General features: G+C 42.9%; 1 protein-coding gene across 14 annotated transcripts in view; it reads right to left on the bottom strand.

Annotated features, from left to right (window-relative positions):
- Positions 1-24,210, bottom strand: part of rapgef1b (Rap guanine nucleotide exchange factor (GEF) 1b) — a 47,558-nt gene that overhangs the window by 5,097 nt on the left and 18,251 nt on the right. The window contains exons 4-19 of one of the 14 annotated variants that reach the window (XM_034601989.1): positions 15,372-15,517; positions 14,600-14,778; positions 12,694-12,850; positions 12,516-12,604; positions 12,270-12,428; positions 10,962-11,012; positions 10,308-10,422; positions 9,980-10,166; positions 9,128-9,649; positions 8,241-8,443; positions 6,127-6,288; positions 4,189-4,335; positions 3,598-3,690; positions 2,597-2,682; positions 924-1,035; positions 146-221 (exon numbers count right to left, since the gene is read on the bottom strand). In XM_034601989.1, coding sequence (XP_034457880.1) covers positions 146-221; positions 924-1,035; positions 2,597-2,682; positions 3,598-3,690; positions 4,189-4,335; positions 6,127-6,288; positions 8,241-8,443; positions 9,128-9,649; positions 9,980-10,166; positions 10,308-10,422; positions 10,962-11,012; positions 12,270-12,428; positions 12,516-12,604; positions 12,694-12,850; positions 14,600-14,778; positions 15,372-15,517 — 2,484 coding nt within the window. The remainder of the gene's footprint in view (positions 1-145; positions 222-923; positions 1,036-2,596; positions 2,683-3,597; positions 3,691-4,188; positions 4,336-6,126; positions 6,289-8,240; positions 8,444-9,127; positions 9,650-9,979; positions 10,167-10,307; positions 10,423-10,961; positions 11,013-12,269; positions 12,429-12,515; positions 12,605-12,693; positions 12,851-14,599; positions 14,779-15,371; positions 15,518-24,210) is intronic. The other 13 variants (XM_034601992.1, XM_034601991.1, XM_034601990.1 and 10 more) reach the window with 13 other exon arrangements.

Here is a 24,210-nt window from a genome sequence, read left to right as displayed (position 1 = left end):
AAATCGGTCTAATGACTGCAGGTCTGTCAAGCTATCAATACCAACCTGTTCCAGTGACCCTGAAGCACAGTAACACACTCGACTCTGCATAACAGATATGTGGGCTAAGTGTGAGTCTTAATGTGTTGTGTGGTCTGCACTTTACCTTTGCGGTCTGTTTCTGTAGCGTGGACTAATAGAATATCTCCTGATCCAGCACGAACATCGGGGCCATCGTCACTCTGGGAATATTAAGGAGAGGTGTGGAGAAAATGAACGACAGATCGAGAGGATGGAGATAAGTGAATGATAATCAAAGCAGGAGAGGAGAAGAGTGGTTAGAGTAGATGTAGAGTCATGCAGTCTAGCTAAAAATGTAGCTTGCACCTTTCCGGTTTCTGCCTGGTTTCTTTCGTCCCCCCCCTCCCATAAAAAAGGCCCCCACCCCTCCCTGTCCTGCACCAGCTCCTCTGATGACGATGAAAAAAAAGCCAGACTTGTGTGAGAAAAAAGCACCCCCACTACAACACGTCCTCTGAAACACATTTAAATGTCATCACAGGCCGTGAATCTTTCCTTCTTGCTTTTCTGATTTCAGCCTATCTCCTGATATTCATCATTGCTGTCACATTGCAGAGTGGGGAGCAGTAGTTTCACACATCTGTCTGTCAGACTGCACCACAGAGGACAAAGGAGGAGGAAAAGGAGGTGTAGGAGGAGGAGGCTGGTTTGGCATTTTTCAGCGATGCAATTTCAGAGACTCGACTCCAGAGGGCAGCAATGGCCATCATTGGCACATCCCGGGATCTGATTTCACATCTGAGTGACTCACAGTGACCTTTAGTCTGCACAGGACTAACAGGATAAAATGTGCTTTGTATGCTGGTGCTGCACAATTCTGCCACAGCAGGTTTCTAAAAACAGTACACAGCAGTGGGTCTTACTTCTTGTTTTAGAGTTATCCTGCTCATAATCTCCTTGTGGTCTATGAGGGAGAGTTGGTCCACATCCTCTTCATCGTTTCCTGCTGACTCTGTTGACTTTTGCCTCCTGAAACTGACACACACACACACACACACACACACACACACACACACACACACACACACACACACACACACACACACACACACACACACACACACACACACACACACACACACACACACACACACACACACACACACACACACGTAAGACACCAGTGACGGTAGAAAAGTCTTATGTATATACTAAATATTGGAGCGGAAACAATTAGTTAATCAATCGATAAATTGATGGATGGATGGATGATGCTGCTTTAGTTTCAAACATTGATGGTTTCAGATTCTCAAATGTGAGGATGTGATATTTATGTTAGCAATAGTAGTGATGTATTTCTCAATAGATTTCATAATTTAACGACAAAACACTTAAGTAACGTAGAAAATAATTTGCAGATTAGCTGATAATGTCAACACTGGAAAATTAATCTTTTCATCACAGGATTCTGACGGGATGCAGTTTGGGATACTTGTGTGAGACTATGAAAGTTTCAAATATGAATACAGCAGCTCAGATATAGTGGAGCAAATCCATTCTCTTTCAAGCTGAATTTGCTTTTGAATTCACTCTGGACATATTGTAGATCCTGACGTCATCATGTTTTCTGTAACCACCACAACCATCTGCCAGTAATTACCACTGCAGTATCATATGTACAGTGAAAGCAGAATTAAAATGCCATATAGTTTTTTCATGTTGTATTTTTATTTCTCAAAGAATTTTAATGTTTAGACTAGACTGGTTAAAAGGAAAGAATATACACTGACGGTCTAAAGACAAAATAATTGTCTTCCTATACGTTGAAATATTTTATAAACATGATCCTGGTATGATCCACAGATTTTAAAAGATTTTAGTTTTTTTACAATAACACTCTCAGGAAACCACTTTATAATGTAACCCTGACAGTCTCCATCACATCATGTTGGTGATTGCAGCAACATGTCAGTTTTATAATAAAAAATGCAGAGCTCCTGGTTTTACTTTGGACAGACATTTTAAAACGAAGCTCGGGCACACAGTCGTTGCCCTGGTTACTCAGTGATTTGGATGGAGACACACTGGAGGAGAAAAGAAAGGGACATGACGGTGCTAAGGGAACTAGTAGAGGAGCAAGAGTGTTTTTTATGTCCCGGGGTCCTATTTACTTTATTTAAGAAGAAACTGTAGAATAAATAATCCAAACACAAGTTAAGTACTGAGTTAAGATATTTTGCAACAGGCCGGTGCTGGTTGCAGATCTGCCGTGCATCATCAGTCCTGCTGGAGACTGCATTAAAATAAAGTAGGTTTAGGAATTTTAGTGAGGTCTACATGGGTGTGTATTTATAACAAAGTGACCAATATCTACAGCGGGGGAGGGTCTTATCAAATCCAGAAAAATACATGTATTTATGAATGGTGGAGAAATAGCCCAAGAAACACCCCAGAAAACAAAACATATTCTATTCTAAGATTTGGTTTACTTCTCAGTTTAATTAATTGTAATAATTTTTTTTTGGGAGTTTGAGTACCTAGTATGGCAGTGGGGAACAGCATGTATTACTGAGAGTGTAAACATCACAGCGCTTACTTTTCCTTGTCCAGAGCCTCTTTGCTATTGGTGGATGGCATTTGAGGGGTGGGGTCTTGAAGTACGTCGTCATCTGCAATTGTTTCCTAATCGATTGATGGAAAAACAATAATCAACATCTGTACAGACGGATACATGGAACATGATTGGTGAATGGTTCCATGCAGTGACAGGAGCCTGGTTATTGATGAGCTCGTACAGACCACCAGGCCCACATGCAACACGTCTGGTGGAAGGGAGGATGGATGCTTTGTACAAATGTCTCAGGATCAGGATGTTGTCCCTATTAGTGTTGACGTAAATGAGCTGTAGAGGGCCAATGGTTAAAATGCGGCTTTTCCCCAGTATGGGAAAAACCCAGCAGATGAAACTCAAAGACACCAAAGGGAAGATCTCACTCACACTGAAACTGCACCAAATGTAAGACTCCAATCACACATCCAAATGCTGTGGAGCTCTCATTCTCCCTTGCACTTTCACACACCACAACCAAACATGTCTAATATACCCGAATGCACACGCTGACCCAAGGGAAAACCGCGACAACCCCACACACACGCTGTCACACATGCACAGGTAAGCTGTTATGGGGAATGTTATTGGAAAATTGAAACCCAGTGAACCATTAAGAAACACCTTCTGGTGCGACGACATGTCAGGTGTTAGATCAGAACAAGGTTAAAAAGCTCGAAACAGTTGAAGCGCAGCCAGAGAGACGGCAATCCACAGCCAGGCAGAACATACTCATGGACAGCTTTCCCACAGACAACAGCCACAGCAGGCAAACCTGTGAATCTGAAGCCGTGCTCAGTCAGGTTCCACTACATTCACATTCCATTTCAGCACCATCACTTCAAGAGATGAATCAATAGGAGCTGCTCAGTGCAACAGATGAATGGCGAGGGTGAGGACTGCCAGTCAAACGAGCCTTGATTCATTCTCCGAAGTGACGGGACACACAAATGGAATTGACCTTTCACCCGTGGCGGTCAGCTACTTACTCTGAGGGACAGAGGCAGCTCTCCATTGGCTTGGTTGGATGAGTACAAGTTGACGTACTCCCCCTCCCCGGCCTCGTCATTCGCACTCTCGCTCTACGGGTAAAGAGGAGGGACACAAACCGAGGCGTAAAGCAGCGGAGAGGGGCACAGAGTGTTTTCCAAGGGGCAGACAGGCATCAAGAGGGTATATGTGACTTAGGGGGAGAGGTAGCAGCTAGCAGAATCTGAACAGTGAGCGGTGTGTTTCCCAGCTAAGAGTCGTCTTCACCACCAGGTGGCACTGGAGTGCATCGTTTATAAAGGTAATGGCATTTACTGGCAAAGAGAACATGCAGTGCAACATGCTCTACTGGGATTCTTTTACGAAATAATCAGACAGTAGACAGTATGTGGGCAGTGATAATAACAGCAAAATGTCAAAAAGTATATGAGTCACTACATGAGCAACACTACTGAATACCAAACTGCTTGTATCTAACACCAATCTGCCAGGGGAAGTCCAGTATCACATTTTATGATCCATCATAGAGAGCTGGTTCATACAAGTATCCTGCTTGTACTCCCACCATCATCTATCCTGTGTAAGCTCACCGCTGAGGTGTGGAGAGAGTCAGTGAGAGAAGACTCAGAAGGAAGACAGACAGCCACAGAGCCCATTGAGCCAGCCAGGGAACCGTTGGGCCCGCCCCCGCTGCCATCCAGAATGGTGGCATTGGTCAAGGCAACATGGTCCAAGCTCTGTGATTGGTGCAAAGAATTAAAGCAGGAAAGAAGAAAAAAATAATAATAAAGGACAGGACTAAGGGATACAGAGGTGAAGACAGAGCAGACAGAAAAAGAATCTTAACAATAGAAGGAAGAAGGTGGGGAAAAAAGTGTTCACCTCATACTCCAACACCTCTATTAAGTCTGGACTATGGGAGTGATGTGCCTGAACACGAAATGCACTGCACTCACGTAAACGCAAGACTGAAACACACTAACCAGGGGCAAAAGAAACATCTAACATATAAAATATGAAAGATGAGGGGAGAGATATTCAACAGCAACACTTCGTTTAGCTCACATCAACTCTGAGTATGTCTGGTTTTAGGATGAGATTCGTCTTATGTGTCTACATTTGTGTGTGTGTGGCCAGCTGAGGAGATGCCTGCCTGGAAAGGTAGCGGTGACCTGTTTTAACATGTTGTGCATACCAGCCCTGTTTCAACATTCCCGCAAAAAGCGGTGCATACACAGATCCCTGATAAACACGGCAGACAAACTTGCACTGGGACACACACACAAAAATGCATGCACGTGTTCATACACAGATGAACGGGATCAGCTGACAATTCAGGCCACGCTTACTTTTTGGTAAAAAAAAAAAAAGCCTGATCAAATTAGGAAATTTCCTGTTGAATATTTCCTTTGCTTTCCACTCAACATACGCAAAGCAGCTTTCCTGGCATGGTGCAGCTTCCCTATGACATCCCCCAAAACCATCATGCCCCAAGGAGTTGAGGAATGCAAACATTCCACAGAAACAGACAAATGGGAGGTGTGGAAGAGGGTGTGTGTGTTTGTGTGGAAATGGAGCATGATGGTGAAGGATAGACTGAATTCAAGATTTAAGAAAGTATAGAGAGAGAGTGTGTGTGTGTGTGTGTGTGTGTGGATAGTGAGTGACGTGGTAGGATGAAGAAGATGAAGAGGAGAGGAAGGAAGACGAGCAGAAAGGGGAGGAATGTGTTTTCCATCAGGTCCATCTGGTGCTGCATTCCACCAGAGATATCCTGAGGGAGATCCACACTGTCTTAGCGTGCCTCACAAACACCATGGGGTCTTTATGGGTCAAACCCCCAGAAATAATGACCCAAACCACTGTAACATATAGTTGGGTCTGCTTTGGGATCAGGGTCAGGCCCTGACTAACTGGAATATAGAACTGATTAACCACCAGCTTATTCAGTAACAAGAACCTGTTGATGATTCAGACGCCCCGTTTATACCAACAAAGGGCTTTTTTGTTATTTATTTGCCCCAACCTAAGGCCTGACAGTCTCTTGTGATATTTGGAGGAGCAACACAAGACACACAACTCCGTGACTCTGAGGCAAACTGAAAGGAGGGAAAGAGTCAAATAATTACCTGTCACGAGGAGGAATGTGCAACACACAGACACAAGCTCAGCTGGCCAGTGGCCGCACAGACAGAACCACAACAAATAACTGCACGCACTCACGATCACGCAAAGCACACATTAATCACACCATATCTAAAAAAAAGTCCAGAACAAAACAACAAATCCACACTGTGAAAACAACTGCACACACGGACGGGTGGATGAACAAAATTAAGAACCACACAGAAAGTAAACCACAGAGCCCTGAGGGAGCGCCCAATCAGAGACTTCAGAAGAGGGGAGAGGTACAGGAACAGACTGTATCACATATGGAGGGCACACGGGTCAAGCCACCCCTGCACCAGTCCAGGACCACACAGCACCCACGCCAAGAGTGGAAAATGGGAGGGGCGGGGGGGACTCACCGTGGGTGTGGTCAAGGATGCCTGCCCAATCAGGTAGGAGTTAGAGACGGACATGCTGAGACCCAGCCCAGAGCCCGCCTCCTCCATGGCCGCCACAGATGGCTGGAGGTGGCAGGAGAGAGAAGAGGAGGAGGAGGAAGAGGGGGAGGAAGAGTGGGAGGCCTGAGAAGGAAGGGAGGAAGAAAAGCAAAGAAAAAAGAAAGAGAGAGATAGAAAAGAAAGGGAGTAACAGTGATGGAGGTTAAGGAGAGGCAGAGAGAGGGTGTTCAGGGAGAAAAAAAGAAGAAAAGAGGACAGTTGATTAAACTAGTAAGCAAGACTGAATTAGAGCAGTTTTAATCAAAGTGCAGCAGTAGAGTGATTAGGTCAAAGTTGGTGAAAACTGAGGAGGATTCTGGCCGTTCTGCTGAGAAGCATCACTGGCTGTAGATATAAATATAACAGAGAGGTGAATGACTAATGCTGTTGAGGTGTTATGGAGTATGAGTCTACTGTTATGTTGAAGTTACAGCTATTCCTAGGAAGCTCTAATTACTCCGAGGCCGTGTAACGTGTACTGGTCACACACATTCAAGTCCACTGTGACAGTTCAATAGATGTTCTTTAATGTCCTGAGCATTAAAAGCTTTATACAGACCAGGCCATCGACAGCAACATGGGCCAATATGATCAAACTGGTGTTTTTTTCATCCATTTCCTTATCCACACAGCAGCCAGCAGCTGAAATTACTTTTTTTTTTCTTTTGCAAAGCCGCCGTGTAAAGTCGCCAAAGCGTGTAAGCCTGGAACATGGGTTTATGGAGGAGGCAAACAGGCTTATTCCACTGGGCCACAAGCTCATTGAGTCCAAAACATGGAGGCCAGATTAGGCAGGAGCAGAGATGAGTACAGTTCGACTGTACACTCAAACAAAAGAATGATAAAAATAAGAGCTGGGCACAGGGCTCCAAATACACAGCGGTGACAGAAAGAGGACAATGGACAAAAGAGAACCAGGGAGGACTATCTGAGGTGGCCTGTGTCGACTGCCATTCAACCACAGTCTATTTTCTTTCCTGGGCTAGGATACTGTACATCTACAGTAGCGACACCCTGGAGAGGAGTGTCGACTGTTTACTCCCGACAAATGCACAGTCTTCATTTCTACAAAAAACAAATCAAAGATAAATTTGTGACTGTCAAATATTAACGGCAGCCGTTGACAAAGGTAAAAAGCCCATTCTGGTGAGAACGTCATGCCTCATATGTGATGATGAGGTAAAAAAATGAACCATCTATTTATAATTGTGATTATTGTAAAATCATGTTTATCTGGAAAGCCTTAAGAGGCTCGCAAAATGTACCCCAATATAGGTGTGACCAAATTGTTGATAATAGCAAGCTGACTGAGAAACCTTGTTTTTAGGGCCATTAAACATCTTTTTTTTTTCCTTCTTCAAAAGGTTTATTTCGCCCACTCCCGCTAAGACCTATCCTGTCGTCTCTCTACCTCTCCTATCCCTACTGACTCATTGTCAGACAGTTGTCTCAATTAACCCAGACGGCGACTCAGCTTAAGATAAGCAGACTGGGTCTGATGCGGGCCTGATAAAGGCTAGTCTCCCACTAACGACCAAACACCTCCACATATGCACAGATGTCTGCTTTGGTTACAGAAATTGCAAGGAAGGGAGATAAAGAGAAAGAAGGAGGGGCTTAATAGGTGAGAGAGATAACAAGATAGGAAGAGGCTTGAGAGAAAATTGATGAGGATTACCACTGGAATGCAGCCTGCATTCTTTCACATTTTTCCCTTTCTACCAATGTTTGGACCAGCACGGGCTCGACTACAGAGGGTTGCTTATATTGTTCTCATGTCCTCATGACACTCTTTGTCTTTGTCATCTCATGCATTCATAGTGTATAGTTTTGATTTAAATTCAAGGAACGTCGCAAAGAACAATTCCAGCAATTTAAATCAGCAATTCTAGTCATTTTTCCCCCTATCCACTCACTACAGACACTTATTAGTTTTTACCCTTAGTTTTTGTAAAATGGCCTAATATCCAAATAACTGGATTTTGGTCCTTTAGAAAGTTTACTGTCGCCACCAGCAGATGCAGATGGTCTCTTACCAGTTGTCTTTGTTTTGGGGGCAATGCTGGGGGCTGCAGCGGCTCGTGGACTGAGTCTGTGCTGCTGAAGGAGTCGTTGAAGCCGTAGACCTCCTGGAAGCGCTTGTTACGCTGCTCATAGATGCTCTCACTCTGCGGCATTTGGTAGAACATGGAGGGCTGCGGCTCCGAGTAGTCTTCCACAAACTGCATGTACTGGAGGACTGGAGGGGAGAGACGGGTCCGATTATGTAACATATATTGTTCATGCTGCTCAGAATCATGACTCTCGGCACACCCAAGTCAAGAATGTACTTTTTTAGTTAGTAAAGGGCCGGGTAGTGGGCTCCTGGTTTGGGGTCATCACCTGGCTGCTCGTGCCTGGTACGGCCCCATAACCCACCGACTGGCCCTAAACGATTTGATGTGTAAAATCTGTGGAGTTTCACTTTAAACTGACATCAGACAGTGACTTGAATATACATGTATTTCGTCACATTATGAAAAGTATTTAAGCTAGCAGGAAGGGCTGACTGTATAGAATGACATAATACAGTAGCTTGAGAGGAAGTGATATAGCAGGTGTGTCAGGAAATGACCAAATGTTGCCCTCTGTGCCCCTGGAGCCAGACCCATTGTAGCACATCCTGGTATTCACTTCCTGTCTCTATTCACAATGGAATATTTCCTTGATATAAGCTATTCTTCAATGAACTGATGATGAAGTGCAGCCAATGTCCTGTTGTCCCCTATTAAATCAACCTCATCCCTTTCCTTAATTCCCTTCTTCATTAGACTCTGTCCCTTCCTTTGCTTACGTGCCCTCTCTTCAGGCATCTCATTTAAAATATCTCTTTTCTTCCCTGCCTTCTCATAACATCCCTATTCCCTCCTCTCCCTTCACTTACTGTGTCTGCTTTTCTTTTCTGGGAGGGGCGGTGGGCTAGCAGACAAATCTGCATTCTCGCTGCTCATGTACTGCGCAACGAACATGCTCCCATTTGTCTGGGGCATGGGTGAGATGGGTGTGAAAAGGGGAAATGGCGGCGTAGGGTGCAGTTCCTCTTCTGACAAATTGTCATACTGGGAAGGGTGTCGCTCATACAGCACCCTGGACCCTACGTCAGGGAAGGGCGATGCCTGGGTACTGCGTCGCTTCTTCTGGGGAAGGGCAGGTGGTGCGCTGATGCGGAAGGACAGGGGATTCATTTGATTGGGCTGCGGGGTCCAGTACTCTGGGGTTTGCTGCGGTGGAGGAGCACTAAAGCGGGGATGTGAGGGATGCTGTCCGGGTACTGGGGAAGAGGACTCGCTGTGAGACTCTGGCAGGGGGCTCAGACACCCTCCCACTGGTATTGGGGGCAGGTTTTCCCCTACCGACAAGTCCTGGTGGAGGAAGTCATAATCCGGGTCGTAGTTCTCTGTGTTGTCTGAAAAGTTGAAGAAAAGGAAAAGATTTCATTTTTGTAATAATTTACCCACAATGAACACGTACTTATTGTGTACGTGTATTGTCCTTGACCTTCACAATAAACAAAATGCTCATTAGCAAAGGTTTTTCAAGGGGTTGGTTCCACTGGCTAATGGTCAAGAAACCAACAAATCTCTTCCAAAACATTTTACATCGTCTCACTCACATAACGTAGCTAACGTATATAAACTCCTGTACCGTTTAATCTGCACTTGTACGTGTCTGGTCAATGTGCTCTTTGCAAGCAGTTGTCTATGTCGCTGTCTAAGATTTGTCTCTGTATTCTTACCAAGTGTTTCACAGCTTGTGTTACGAGAGCACTGACCACTGTCCTGCTCCATGGAGGAGAGCTGTTCATCTGACTTGCTGAGTTTCCCCATGCTGCTGCAGGGAGATAGACGTGGAGAGTCGCCCCCGTACGACTGGCTCCCCCCAGAAAAACGCCTCTGCAGTAACTCCTGCTCATAGTCCTGCTGCTGCACAGACAGAGAAATTCTTAAAAATATTATTTCTTTCCTGCATGTTGTGTTGCTATGGTCCTCCACTGAAAATGAAGGTAAGCTATAAATGGACCAGAAAGTCTAATATCTTATCATGAGCTGGAGCTACAGCCTCACCTGTCTGTTAACACTGCAGGGCAGACTGGAGCCGCGGCTCATAGGGGCAACCACTGCCACCCGTGTGGGCGAAGGAGCTGACTGACGCTTCTTTGGGGGAAGAGCTGGTGGAGGACTATAAAAGAGATAAACAGCAGAATTACAGAGCAGAATTGTCCCTGAGGCGAAGTCAATGCAGAAAAAAAACACACTTTCTCAGACATGTATGCACACACAAATCCATGTATGAATACATGAACACACACACACACCATCATCATCATCTTCCCCCCCGGAGAACAGTGAGATGAAAGTGAGCGTGTTTCATGTTAGCCTCTCTCAGCTCTGACAAGAAGTTGTCCTGCTTGTCAAACCAAAATTCTTTCAGTGAGTTAATACCAGGTCAAAATGCGACAAAGGGCGGGAACATAAATCACCATGATATGGAGGCCAGTGAAAAGACACTGCAGAGGTCAGTCACACATTCTCATGCACTGGACGGTCATCTGATTGGATGATGACTTCTTCGAGGAGTACCGAGGATGACACAGACGTTGGGATGATGCAATCATGCAAGTCAAGAAAAACTTTCATCCAATCAAGAAGCTTTTTTGGGTTGGGGGGTCTAGGGTGGGATGTTATAATGGAGACTGATGATCCTATAGGCTAACATACTTCTCCTTCTGAGAGGGTCTCCTTTGGCCGGCATCAGCACTCAACTGTGCTCTGTTCCCAGAATCCAAAGGGAAACCAAGGATGAAAGAGATAGAGAGAGACAGCAGAAAGAGTAAGAAAGGAAGAGACAGAACAACAAACAAACCAAAGTGGGCTTAAGCGTGAAAGTGGAAGATTTTAGAGAGTCTCTAATTTTGCGTTTGGACTGATGGATGAGCAGCTGGGCTGAGAGGCAAATGACTAGTAAGACCTTTGCACAAGGTGCCTTTTTTTCGTGCTAATATGCACTTTAATGATATTTGGCAAAATTGTATCCATCAGATCAGCGATGGAATTTCACTGAGTGATATTGCGGCTTGTATTTTTCAAGGTTTCTCTTTCAATGGGTACACATCTAACCAGTCAGAATGTGTGTTGTTGACAACATCATATTTTGAAGCATTTGTGGTAGAAGAAGAAGCAGTCCGATATAAAGTTTATATGTAGATTTAATAGATTTATCTTTAGCCATTGCTTCTGGTTATTGATGTTCTTAAAATTATATGATGTAGCCAAGTTGAAGCTATAGGATCAAGCAACAAGCGTTCTCCTCTCTTCATCAATATTGGGTGTAGCCAGATAATTCATCTTTTTCAGTAAATAGAGCAACAGATTACCATCACTTCATGTTGATTCCACCTCTCTTTTCCAGAGCTGCAATTTGTTTCTACTCTAAATTTGAAGAGTGTAGGACGCAATCAAAATTCACCTACAAATTATTTGCTATTTTCAAAATCCTTTAAACTACCATAAAGTTTCAGATGTTCAAACTTGCAGTAGGTGCGAGGGAATCACCTTTCAATACCCATATCCTAAAAGCTGTCCCTATTCCTCATTTGGTGTGTGAAACATTTTCACGTAACTTCAATGTAAACTGAAACAACTGTGGAGAATAAATGCAGAACGGGCTCTTCTGCATTTGTCAATACAGTGGAGAACAGTCACAACATTTGTGTGGCCAAATAACTGCCGAGCCACATCTCTGCAGCTCAATGTGTGGGAAAAAACACGACTTGAACTGAGAAAAGAAAAAACTGATATTCAAGTCTTGCAAAGATGAGAGACTTTGATACCCAACAACGTCAAACAAACTATATGAAGGAGCAGCTCAGTACCAGAGAACTTCCTGCAGAATTAATTTGTAAGTCTAATATTCAATTTCACTTTGGCAAGCACCTGGTTTTAAGCATTAACTTCCTTAATTGCCAAAGAGCATCTCAAAATAGGGAGGGTGCAGTATAGTACAGCTGCAGAGTGTATGGTCCTCACCTGAGCTCTGCCATCTTTGCTTCTGGAAGTGGGGGTTTGGGTGGGGCTACCTCCTCATCTGGTATCTCAGGGGCAACCTCTGCAGGGACAACTGCTGGAGCGGTCTTATTCGAGAGCTCCTGCTCCCGATCTATCGAGGGCAACTCCGTTGACACGCTGCTTCACACATAAAAGTTGTCTGAGTGAACAAGCTACTTTGAGTGTCTGGATGTTGGTGTTTCAGGAAAGCAGTATTTTTGTACTCACCATTCTGCTGTGGTAGCAGGTGGTGCTGGTTTGTTGGGTGTGGTGGGTGATGGCTGCTCCTGTTTCTCTATGGTCAGCTTCACAAGTTCCTATTCATAGACAGACAACAAAGCTAGCTTCAGCTGATATAGGGATTAAGGCGGGACCATTCACACATTTTTTCCAGTGAGGGGCCTACCTTTACACCGTCCAGCACTGCTTTGATGACACTTGTGACTGATGCCACATTTTCCTTGTCTTCCAAGTCAATGCCATCCAGCATCACCTGGTCTGCCCAACGGATGAGGTTGGCCAGACTCTGGTACACACGGTTATGGCAGGAAGACAGCGCAGAACTGTTGGAAGGGTGTGAAAGTAAGGATGGGTGAGGGTAAGAGTAGAACACGGCAATGAACAGGACAGAGGAATTCAAGTAGGAGGAAAAAAGTGGCACATGAATCAGATAAAAAGGAGATGATGACAGCATGGTGGTGAGAGCAGGCATAGAACCCAGAGGTGCAGAAAGAAGAATGATTAAAGACAACACAGAAGAGGGATGTGAAAAAAAGTAATTGGACAAGTATATGTTAAACCGAAGGTGAGAAAAATCAAGTAGAAACAAGAAAACATGAGAAGCTTCATTTATCATCTATTACACTACATATTTAGGGGGAATTTGTTGAGGAACTGCAGGCTATTCCTGACAACACAGAAGTAATACGCTCACTCTAACCACACAAGGAAGCAGGGTGTTGTTCAAACCCAACACTAAGGTGTGGCACAGGCCTGTACCAACATGCTGCAGCTGATTCACAGTGCTGGAATATCCATCCACTGTCTCTCCACAGCTTAGCCCCAACGTGAGTGGGAGACGACTATCTACGGGGGCTCGCAGAAGGATTTAAGGGATGGTGGAGCAATTGGGAGGATGGAGAGGTTTGACCCAGAAAGATTACACGAGCTAAAGGTTGTAGGTTACACCAGAGCCCAGTAGGAATTGTGGAATTGTAACAAGTCTGCATATTAGAGTGCCTAGTCAGTTTGACTTTGGCAAATAAGCACTTAATTCAACACAACCCTGTGTCAGACAGTGAGTAGGAGTTACACCCACTGTTGACCTACTTATTTGACCAGTATTGATTTAAATCACTGCGCTACAGTGGAAGTGAACAACACTGTTAAATAACTATGATTCAACATTTTGCATGCTAAACAGATGGCAAAACTAACTTAACAACATTTACAAAATTCGATTTATGTCACACAATAGTGACTGCATGTACAGCAGCTTATTTACCAAACAAACATCTGAAGTGTTGTGAATTAACTAGCCTGTGGCAGTAGTGTATTCAAGTTGCTGCATGAATTCTAAGGCTAAAGCAAAACATAAAATTCTACTGTGATCTACTGGGGTCTGTCTCCATCAGACTGAGGTCAAATCCCCAGAGATGGTTGCTTCTCAATGTTGTAGCAACAATCCATCAGCTTCTTTTAAACACAGAGATATTAGTTTAAAAATCTGCCACCTCTGACCTCAATACCTTCATCAGCATTGACGGATGGGAAAAGTCACAAAGACAAAGACAGAGAGGTTCTAACATGTCTCGACAGTCCAAACAAATCTGAGGGTGCTTTCACAGAAGGGGGTTGATGTCATTCACAGAAAGTATAGCAAAACAAATTCTGTTTCTGAGAGGTGGCATTTATTTCCATCCCTTGAAGGTAGGATTTTTGATAATGTGCCACATTCTCATTAAAATGTGAACGTAATCTTTAAAAGACGTCATACATCAAGTCCAGAGCACCTTGCGGCAAGGGATGTCACTCTTCAAAAGCTGCTTAGCGAGTGGTAGTCAACATCATGCTAGTTCTAACATGTCTTGCGTGCATAGCAGCTATGTGGTAAGTTACACTGAAAGGCAGAATTCATAAGAATGATTCGACAAATTGGTACATTGTAAATGATCATATCTAGTAAAGGACAGCGATCAGGGAGCAAGGTTTGTTGTACAGATATCCATCTTGAAAAGATAACGTTTATAGGTTCCAGGGAATGAAGCCTTTCAAATATTATCCTCAATTATCTATCAAACGTTAGTGCTCACCTTTGTTGTACCCGGGCCTCCACCTGAACCAGGGGCAGGATTGCTTCCAGCACCTTGCTAGCAGAGCCAGGAAGCATCTCCAGCACCTTCTTCTCTACAACCATTTTGTCCACAATAGTCTTGAAGTAGCGCAGGGCACTGACCACCTCCTTCTCATGTTCCTCCAGTCGACTGACCTTCTAAAAAACAAGAAAATAGTGGGTCAGAATTACAGTACAAAACCATTTCTGATTATCATAATAATGACGGAAATGACAAGCTCTTTAAAAACACAAACACAGTGAAATACTCATCACTGAACAACCTATTTAGTATTTGGACCATCACAGCAGTCTGTGCTCTCTGCTGTGGTTTTATGACTCCCATGGTTTGCTTACAGTTCAAGGCACCATCTATCAATTGATGTGGCTTGGAGCCATCTTGGTTCTACAGCTTTTTCAGGCTCTCTAGTCTTTCACGGCAGGACTGCTGGGGAATTTACTCATTACACTAGAAGCCTTAAGAGGGAGCGGAGGTGTTCATTCAGGAAGTGGCCCAATTCCATTCAAGTCTTTACAGATTTAGACACCTGCTGAAGCACACGCAGCCGCCACAGGGACTGGGAAGCGGTGGGAACCAGCAGGGATATTTGGGCACACACTGACACAATGGGATATGAGAGCACAAAACATTACGGCAGGAAAACAACTGCCTCACAAATAGTAAACAAAGGCAGAGAATAGGTGGGAAAGAGATGGATTTCCCACAACACACACTTTTTCTGTACACACACCTTGTTAGTAGGTTTCTCAGTACTCTTGGCTGCTGGCTCGGGCTGCAGTTGCTTGCCCTTCTTGGATGGTGTCCTCTTGATTTTGGGAGAGTGGAACTTGTCCATCAGCTTCATGGTGAAAGAGGAGAGATGGGAGCGCTGCGAGTCTGTGGACAGAAGGAAAGCAGAAAAAGTTGAGTGGTCAGTGAATGACGACAGATTCTCAGAGGGGGCACATAGAAATTAGATTAAAAAAACAGATGGCACAAGCACACTGAAGTGTATCACACAATGTCACTCAGTCAAAATTATGCTCAAGTGTAGTTCTCAATGCCAGAGATGCAAAAACCAAACTCGAATTTTAATGAGAAGATAACACCAGATTTTTATAAGTGTAAATAAGTTATGAGTTTTTGTAACACCCGTTTTGAATCTGCTCTTTTTGTTTCCAGCATAAATCTGCTGGGCAGGATCTCCCAGCAGTCCATGATGTGCACACGTGTGCACAAAGAGAGAGCAGGACAGAGGAGAAGACCGTGGTTATAATAAAATACTCTAGTTAGTGCTGAGATTAAATTTGCTTTATGATACATTATTGAGAGAGGGTTCTTAATGGAGTAATTTAGCTGAATTCCAAATTTTCAGTGTAGAGATTGCTGATTGTATCTCAGGAGAAAAGAGTTCTCCAGCTCGCTCAAGGTCCCCCTTCACCTCTCTGTCCCAACTCTTTATCTTCCCAACAAACTGAATCAAGAGATAAATGACAACGGTGGGAGTCAGCAGGAAGTGTGGGTTTTTATCAGCAACAAAATTGCGCCTCTATCTGCCGCAATCTCCCCTCAGCTCGATGACAGCAGGATCTGGCATTCCACGGCCATCAGCGTAAAAACACTGAATGCTGAGTAGCAATCGACAACAGTAAAACACCACAAACTAGAATTCCAGCCGCGCAGCGCTTTCATCTGCACCATCAATCCACATGCCTCACACATATCCACTCTACTGTTCTTTCCCTCCACCCCTAATCCTCGTCATCCCTCGCTCTGACCGAAAGCCAAAGTTCGTTGAGGCAGCCAAGAACGGTTGTGTCTCATTAAAAATGTTGATGTGAACGTATCCAGTGTCGTTTCCTCCTGATACAAATGCCTGTGATGAGGCATGCATGACCCCTAAGGCTCTTGTTTTACACTGCTTTTTTAAAATCTTATCTCAGTTTTGTGCAAAAATGTATCAACAATTGCTGTTTTGCAGGAATTAGTAAGTTTCTCATGGTGCATGGTTGATTAAATAAACCACTGAGCTACTGGAAACGTGTCTCATGACTCTGTCACTTTCATCCTCTATTGAGCTATTTCAAAAATCCAAATTGGTCAAATCCCTCAAAAAGACATGACAGGGAAATTTATTTATCTCCATAAATAGAAAAGCTTTGTTTAAAGATACAATACAACTTTATTACTGGAAGACAGGCAAGACAAATATAGACTATTTCTACATTTGATTTGTGGGCCAGTTATGTTACTTCACTTCAAAGTAAAACTTCCGTTTGACAGTTTGCAATCTCTTCTTGCAGAGTGTGATGAACTGAATGTGCTCTCCCTCTCATCAGCAGAGAGAAATGTCATCCAGTCAGCTGGGCAGGATTTAGAAAACAAGAGAAACAAAAAAGAACTTGAGACAAAGAGCTCGGAGTCAGACTAGGGATGACACAAAGTGAAGACCTTTCAGTAGGGGGCAACCTGCTCATCTAAACAGCTGCCTGTATCAATTCTCTGTATCACAGCCACAGGGGATGCAGTGTTTGCTTCAGTGCACCTAAAAAGAGTCTGAACAGCATAGCACGGGCTGACAGTGTGTGAGGATTTTTTTGTACCCTGAGGGTGTACATATCTGTGCTTTGCTGGTTTTGCCAGTTTTGCCGCAAGCCATGTTGCTATCCTGGCAGGACTTTAAATGATGGCAATGTGTTGAGCGGATCATATGTTTTTGATTACGCAGCAGCCTCCATATGAATTTAATTCTCAGATAATCCTATCCATTTGACCCTGCTGACCTCTTATTCCTGGCATGAGTACAGGGAATGCGGTTAACGTCACCATTTGCTGGTCCCTCGCACTCAATCTCAGCTTCAACAGGCCCAGAAGGACTATGAGCGCATTTGCAGCTGCAACTTTGGGTTGAGATATGGTGACGTCAGCATGGTGAGTCACCGGAATGATCAATACATCTGGTCCCTTAGACAGCATCGCAGCTCCTGTGGCTCAGCTGTTTATCATGCACACAGGGCTGGTTCCCCTCCTACTCTGCTCGCTGCTTCACTTCTCTAACACCTCCCTCCCCTTCCTCTTCCTCTCGAGTTCGTCTGGCTCAGCATGACATCATCAACAGAAAGAAAAGAAGAGGGTGAAGGAGAGCAAGTCAGAGAGGGTGGAAGAAAATAAAATGCAAGACAGACAGAGAGAGGGGGGGGTTGCGGTGAATACAGTGACATGCTCTGTTATAGTCATGTACGCCTCTCAGCATCCATCCTCCATAGAGAGGCCAACATCCCTCCTGCTCTCCCCTGATGCCTGCGTGCTGTTGTCCACAGTTATGAGGTGGTGATGTCATTGGTTGTAATGTCTCTCGCACTGAATCTGACTAGTCATGGACCAAGCAAAAGACTGAAAGAAACCTCAGTAAATTTTTTTCCCTTTTTCCCTTTTCAGTTGCCCAGGCCACAACACGTCTTTGTACTGGAGTACTTCCTAAACACTGTGTGGTCAAACACCCCTGCAAAATATTTTCATGCACAAGTTTAATGTTTCTTTAAAGCCAATATCTGGATTTATACTGCTTTAAAATTGCATTGTAAAGAGTGTAAAGGGTCGGATTGGAAATGAATACTACAATTTACCCAGTCTGGACCCAATAATTCACAACATGTTTTTCTTTTTGATTCCCAGTGGCCCCCTTATTGCTTCACAAAAGATTATCTTCTCTTTCCAAATCGACATCTTTGTCAGCATCCTGTGTTTGGCACATCTTCTTCGTCCTAAGACTTTTTTTTCCTGAAGTATTTTATGTCTTTCGCACATTAGAAACGACAAGACGTCCACTTGCTAGCAGTGAATTTTCTGGACATCTTCCAGCTGTATTCTTACATGGGCTGCCTCAACATAATCCGGACATTTTACTAAGGGGCTGGCAGTAAAAGTTCTGAGACTTTTCTGTTCTCACGTACAGCCCCTCTAGAAAAATTTTGGAAAAATATCCCAAATAGTTCAGTGCATGTCTGAAAGCAGCTAATGTTACACTATAACCTCACAGTCACTCGTAGAGTACAATTACAGTGGACATTTCGGCTCATGTTTGTTCCCTTTCTAAATTGGTACGGGCAGCAATTTTTTTTTCAAATTGTATGTTTTTTATGATGCTGTGAAGGACATACGAAAAAAGAAAAATGAGGAAATCGCTTAAGATTGATTGTTAAGAATAAATAGAGAAGGATTTCGCTTATAAAACATAAGCATCTAAATTGGAGGCATCTAAATTGCTAAAACACTTTGAGATGCTCAGAAAGGCCTTGGGGACATGTAAAACAAACACTCCAGTCTGAACTGCTCCTGAACAAAGCCTGGGAGACGTCTCACACAAGTCTGTTGTGAAGTAGAGTTCCCGGGAGTCTTATAGTTGCTGAACTCACACAGGGTCTAAATTTATGGGTGCTTATGGCAAACACAAACAATCAACTCTATGCTATACGCCTTAAATTGATTTTTTAAGTACATTTCACAGTGCGCTCATATTTTCTCATTTGCCAGATTAACTATGGACCTGACCTTGTTTCTTAAATGTTATACATGGATTCAAGTCATCCAGGTACATCTAGTATCCTACCAGGAAATCCGACATGTCCATGGTTTCCCCTACCACAACACACATCCACAAGAACAATTCTTTCAGGTTGTAGATGTTAAAGATCACTAAAATAGATCTTAACTTGTGTTACGTTCAGTCATTAAGCTGAGCTGCCGATTTCTGTCAAAAATCTGACTTTGACATTTGAGCACAAATTGCAGATCAAAAAACAAATATGATCATGTTTAAAGAAAGGATTAATGACAAAATTAAGCTTTTACATTTCTGAGACAGAGAGACTTTCTTCAAATGACTTGAAACACTAAAAACTTATAAACAAAAAAAGAGTGTAATAGAACATGGGTCTGCGAGCAGGAAAGGGTCGATTTCTGTGTATATATAAATTGTGCTCGGTTGGTTTTATGGGCAACACAGACCATCAGGACATGAAGTTAGTGTGAAAACCTTTGACTTATGTTCAAGTGGTTGCACCGACTTTTGCACGGATAGTTTTCTTTAAATGATTTGTTTCAGAATGCACTGAGACGATGAAATAATACACATTAACAACTAAAGCTTTACATTTAGATACAGTATGCACTATTCTTGGAGCCTGACCCAAACTCTGGACAGAAGATAAACAGCAGAATAATTCAGAGGGGAATCCCAGGATCCCAGTTGCTGGTCAGGATCCCTACAACACAACTGATCACCAGTGACACATGAGCTTGTCCAGATCTGACTGAAGAGCTGTCAGACTGGCAGATTGATCTGGTTCTTGTTCAGTACAGGTGTGATCTATACTGGACAGCTGGTCTCACCCCCACTCAGAATAGGATGAAGACATGGTACAGGGATACAGGGGAGGCTGTGTTTTAGGTTACAGACACAGCTGTCACCTCCTGCTCTACTCAGTGAAAGTGTGTGCAAGTCCCACGTATATGGACTTGTAGAGGCTGCTAAAAAAACTGCAACAAGGGTCACAAAGGTCACTGGGCCAGCTGTTGAGTGGGGGAAGAAGGCAAGAGGGGGAAATAACTCATCTGACCGAGCAAACTGTACAGTGGTTAAAAGGATGTAAGAATCTCCTCAACAAGACAGGACAAGACAACAAACAGTTGAAATGATGTGCGAAGCCTGGGCGGACTAATCTTATTACATTTTGTTCTTACTCTCTACAAACTACCCGGAAAACTAAAGGCGTTTTCAGACATGACCTGTGGGTAAAATCCCTAGAATTGGCTATGGGGTTTAACCTCAGTTTGCCTTTCACACATGCACAACACAGCAGAAGTCTTTTTGCACAGACGCCTTCGCAGCAGCATCAAGTTCTCGAGTTGAGCAAGCCGGGTGCAGCAGGCAGAGACAGGAAGTGATGTATTTACTCGGCTGCGGAGATCACAGACACTGGTGTCAGCTCTTATCACCACAAACTTTCTTGACATCTTGGTCGGTGCCCTCTACATGTATGACAGCGCCAATGAAAACCTAACCTCCTTAGTGGAGGTAATATTTAGAAGACTACAATAATAACACAATGTATTTTAATACTATTAGCTCAGATCGGATATATAGGATAATGTGTCATATTTATATATTTACAGAATTATGACCCAAGATTGAATTTTCCTAACCATGCTTGATACAAGCTTGGGCCATAATTGGATTAAATGTATGTCACCTTAAAGCATCAGCTAAAATTGGTGTAACATACTATTTTCTGTACTTTGAAAAGTCAGCTGCATTCATTCTTGGTACATATGAAAATGACAGAAGCTTCACCCTGCTATGGTATACATTTAAATAGACAGTTCATTGTTTACTAGTGATTCTGTCTGGAATGAGGACTTATTAGTTCATAAAAACGACAACATAGTGAGTGAATTACTGTGCGCTACACTGTAAAACAAAAACCGCGAAGACACAGAGCCAAGTATCGTTTCTCCACAGGCAAGTCCTGCTGTGGTGCAACAGAGTGGAATGCAAGCTGGAGGCACGCGAGATGAACAGTGAGGAGAAAAATGAAGAGGAAAGAGAGAAAAATTCAACAGGAAATAGTTAAGTGCTTAGTGAATTATTTATTCTCTCGATTGTAGTGGTTGGCTTCCTGTTGGCTCTGTTCAATTTTCAATAAGAATTATCTTTATGCTCTCACTTATCAACAGGCACCACTGCAGGATACAGCAGGCGGTGTGTTGTGTAGCTACAGACCAAGAATGGGAAGGGCAGGGAGGAAGCCCTGGTGAGGAACGTGTCCCTGGTTAATGGTTGAATGGGGGGGCTATGGAGGAAGAGGTCCGGTGAAGGGTTTTTACAGTTTTCCAGCTGTTCTGTTTGACTAGGTTGTTCAACACTGAGCCACGGGGACGCTGGAAGCATCCAGTTCACTTACTGAGTGAGTAAATGAGATACAGTGGATGCTAAGTGCTCAAGCCACTTACAGTCTATTGTATTTCATTTAACAAATGAGTAAATGAGACACTTAGGACATGTTTTCATGTGGACAATTAAATTATAAATGCAAGAGATGGCACCTCCAAATACTGGTTGTCTTCAGCAACTCACTTCTAAATTACTTCTCAAGTCTTACAATTAACATAACCGATGAATAATTGTGACATGGCATCTGAGCAATTACATCAGGGATTACAATCAGCTATTACCAATTTCTAATGGAAAGAATGATGAGCTACTTTAAAGTCAATCCATCCACCATTATCTACATCATTTATCCTTTAAGGGTTGCACAGGAGGGGCTAGAGCCAATCCCAGCTGACATTGGGTAAGAGGCGGTGTACACCCTGCATAGGTCACTATCCTAATGCAGGGCCAACATACTGAGACAGCCAACCAACTTCCAAGTTTAATTGACATTAAATGAATACTTCACTTAAGCGACATTTTTTCTTCTGGCTTATTTATAACATGCAATACCTTTTCAAGATTACAGATTCATACATTTTGAAGTATGTTTTAATACATTAGTTACTTCACTAAAATCACATATTTTATCTTGATTTCAATTCTTGTCTGAAAGAAAATGCATGTGAGGTTCTGTCTTTTCTTGACCTCTACTTCATAACAACCACTTACTCCAATATCTTAGGTTATCTACAGATTCCACAAACATGCCAGTCAGTTTATGTCACTGACCAGCCAACCAGCCCCACAAACCATGGGTAAATGATCAGGGACAAATATCAAAGTGGTGAAGAAGGTGCTCTGCATGCTAGGTTGCATGGGAACAGACAGCTTGGTCAACCATGGCTAACAGAGCGTGGCCACACAACCAGATCTATAACTGCTTAGAGAGATGCTGTTTGGTAATCTGTGTTGAGCCCTTTGTGTGACATGAAGATGTGAAAGTCAACGAGAGTCAGTGAGATGCCAAAAATCCTTTCCTTGAGAGGTTGCGTGCAATCTGCTCTCACATTTGACCAAAGATGTGACACAGTAGGCGTCTTTTCGGGGAACTCCTGCTCTGTGGAACACACCACACTAACCACTTTAGACGGCTAAGAAAGTTCAGAAAATGAGAGAATAACATTTAAAATGCAAATGTAACCTAAAATTAAATACCCTCACTTAACACCCCATGACACATCTAAAAAGGAACTATAGCTCAACTTCATTGGCAATGAAAATATATTACAATAAGCCATAACAAGCAACAAGCAGCATATAGAGGCACGGGGGGAAAAAACTGTATAGTCTCTTGTTAGCACAAATTGCATTCCTGAGTCTGTTTATTTGTATGGTGTATTCTTATTACGAAGTCCAACAAGATGATATCACATCCAAATATTTTGATCACATCAACAGTTTAGTTAGTGTGAAGAATCCATTATTAATTTACACTAAAACAAACTTATAAGTCATGCATCCATCTATGAAACCAACTACACAGACCTGCATTTCTGCTGTGCGACACTAAACTATAGTGTAGATGGCAATTGCCATGTATGTATGCAATGATCTGAGGTCAAACATATTTTTTAGGGCACTCTGGGAAACATGCATCGGTCTGTCGCAGTAAGATCTATAATATGCGTCTTCTGTCGTTTACTGCAATAAATCAGTAGCCTGAAGCATTGTTAGACAACAGTACTTTTCACGCATAAAGTCACAAGGTCATACTGCTGCAGCACCATGACAGTAAAAAAAAACTGGGTTTGATACACAACAGTAAAGGAAAACAAATGGAATGTCTTATAGCTGTAATAAAAGCTTAAAACAACTATGGGTTGGTTTAAGGCTACTGAGGTTAAACCCGACTATTCACAGGTCAATAATTACACAACATGCAGATGAGATGTGGATCATGCGCAAAAAGTGGGGTTGGTGGGTGTGTGTGAAGATCGAATGTACTTGTTGTTGACTCTGAAAGTCACACTGTCATAACAGTGGTATCACTCATAGTCTAACTCTTCTAACTGGAGGACTGATGTTATCTCTTTTATGACGCTATTAAAATTATAATATGAACAGAAGACTGACTGGCACAGACTCAAGGATTTATTCCTTTTTTTTATTTATGAGACATTACAATATGTTAATATTAGTAACATCTGGGAAATGTTTGATTCCAAATAACTATTTAAATAATTACTAAACAACTGGTGAGCTGTGTCTATAGTTATTGCTTTTATTATATGCTATTTGGAAAGTAAGGGGTGTGTTTCACTGTCAAATATTATACTGGGTAACTCCTGATGCATGGGCGACAGAAATAAATAGTAAATCTTGGCAGAGACTTTTTTTTTTAATGGCACAGTGGACCTCGGAGGCTGTGGTTATATTCAAAGATCACAAAGAGAAGGTTTGTCTTTCAGGATCGTAGTATATGTTTAACATAAATTGTTGTACTTAATGCTCTATGGAGACATGACATGAAACTAAATTGACACTTTTCTAGAATAAAATCTGTATTTATATGGCAAGTTCCTCGACAAGCATCAATAAAGTGATATTTTATCTCTTATTTTTAGTTCACTATTGTATGACTGTGACTCAGGACCTT

This window comes from Hippoglossus hippoglossus, chromosome 12 (genome assembly GCF_009819705.1).
Source record: "Hippoglossus hippoglossus isolate fHipHip1 chromosome 12, fHipHip1.pri, whole genome shotgun sequence".
Taxonomy (NCBI): domain Eukaryota; kingdom Metazoa; phylum Chordata; class Actinopteri; order Pleuronectiformes; family Pleuronectidae; genus Hippoglossus; species Hippoglossus hippoglossus.
This window is presented reverse-complemented; position numbering and strand designations above follow the sequence as displayed.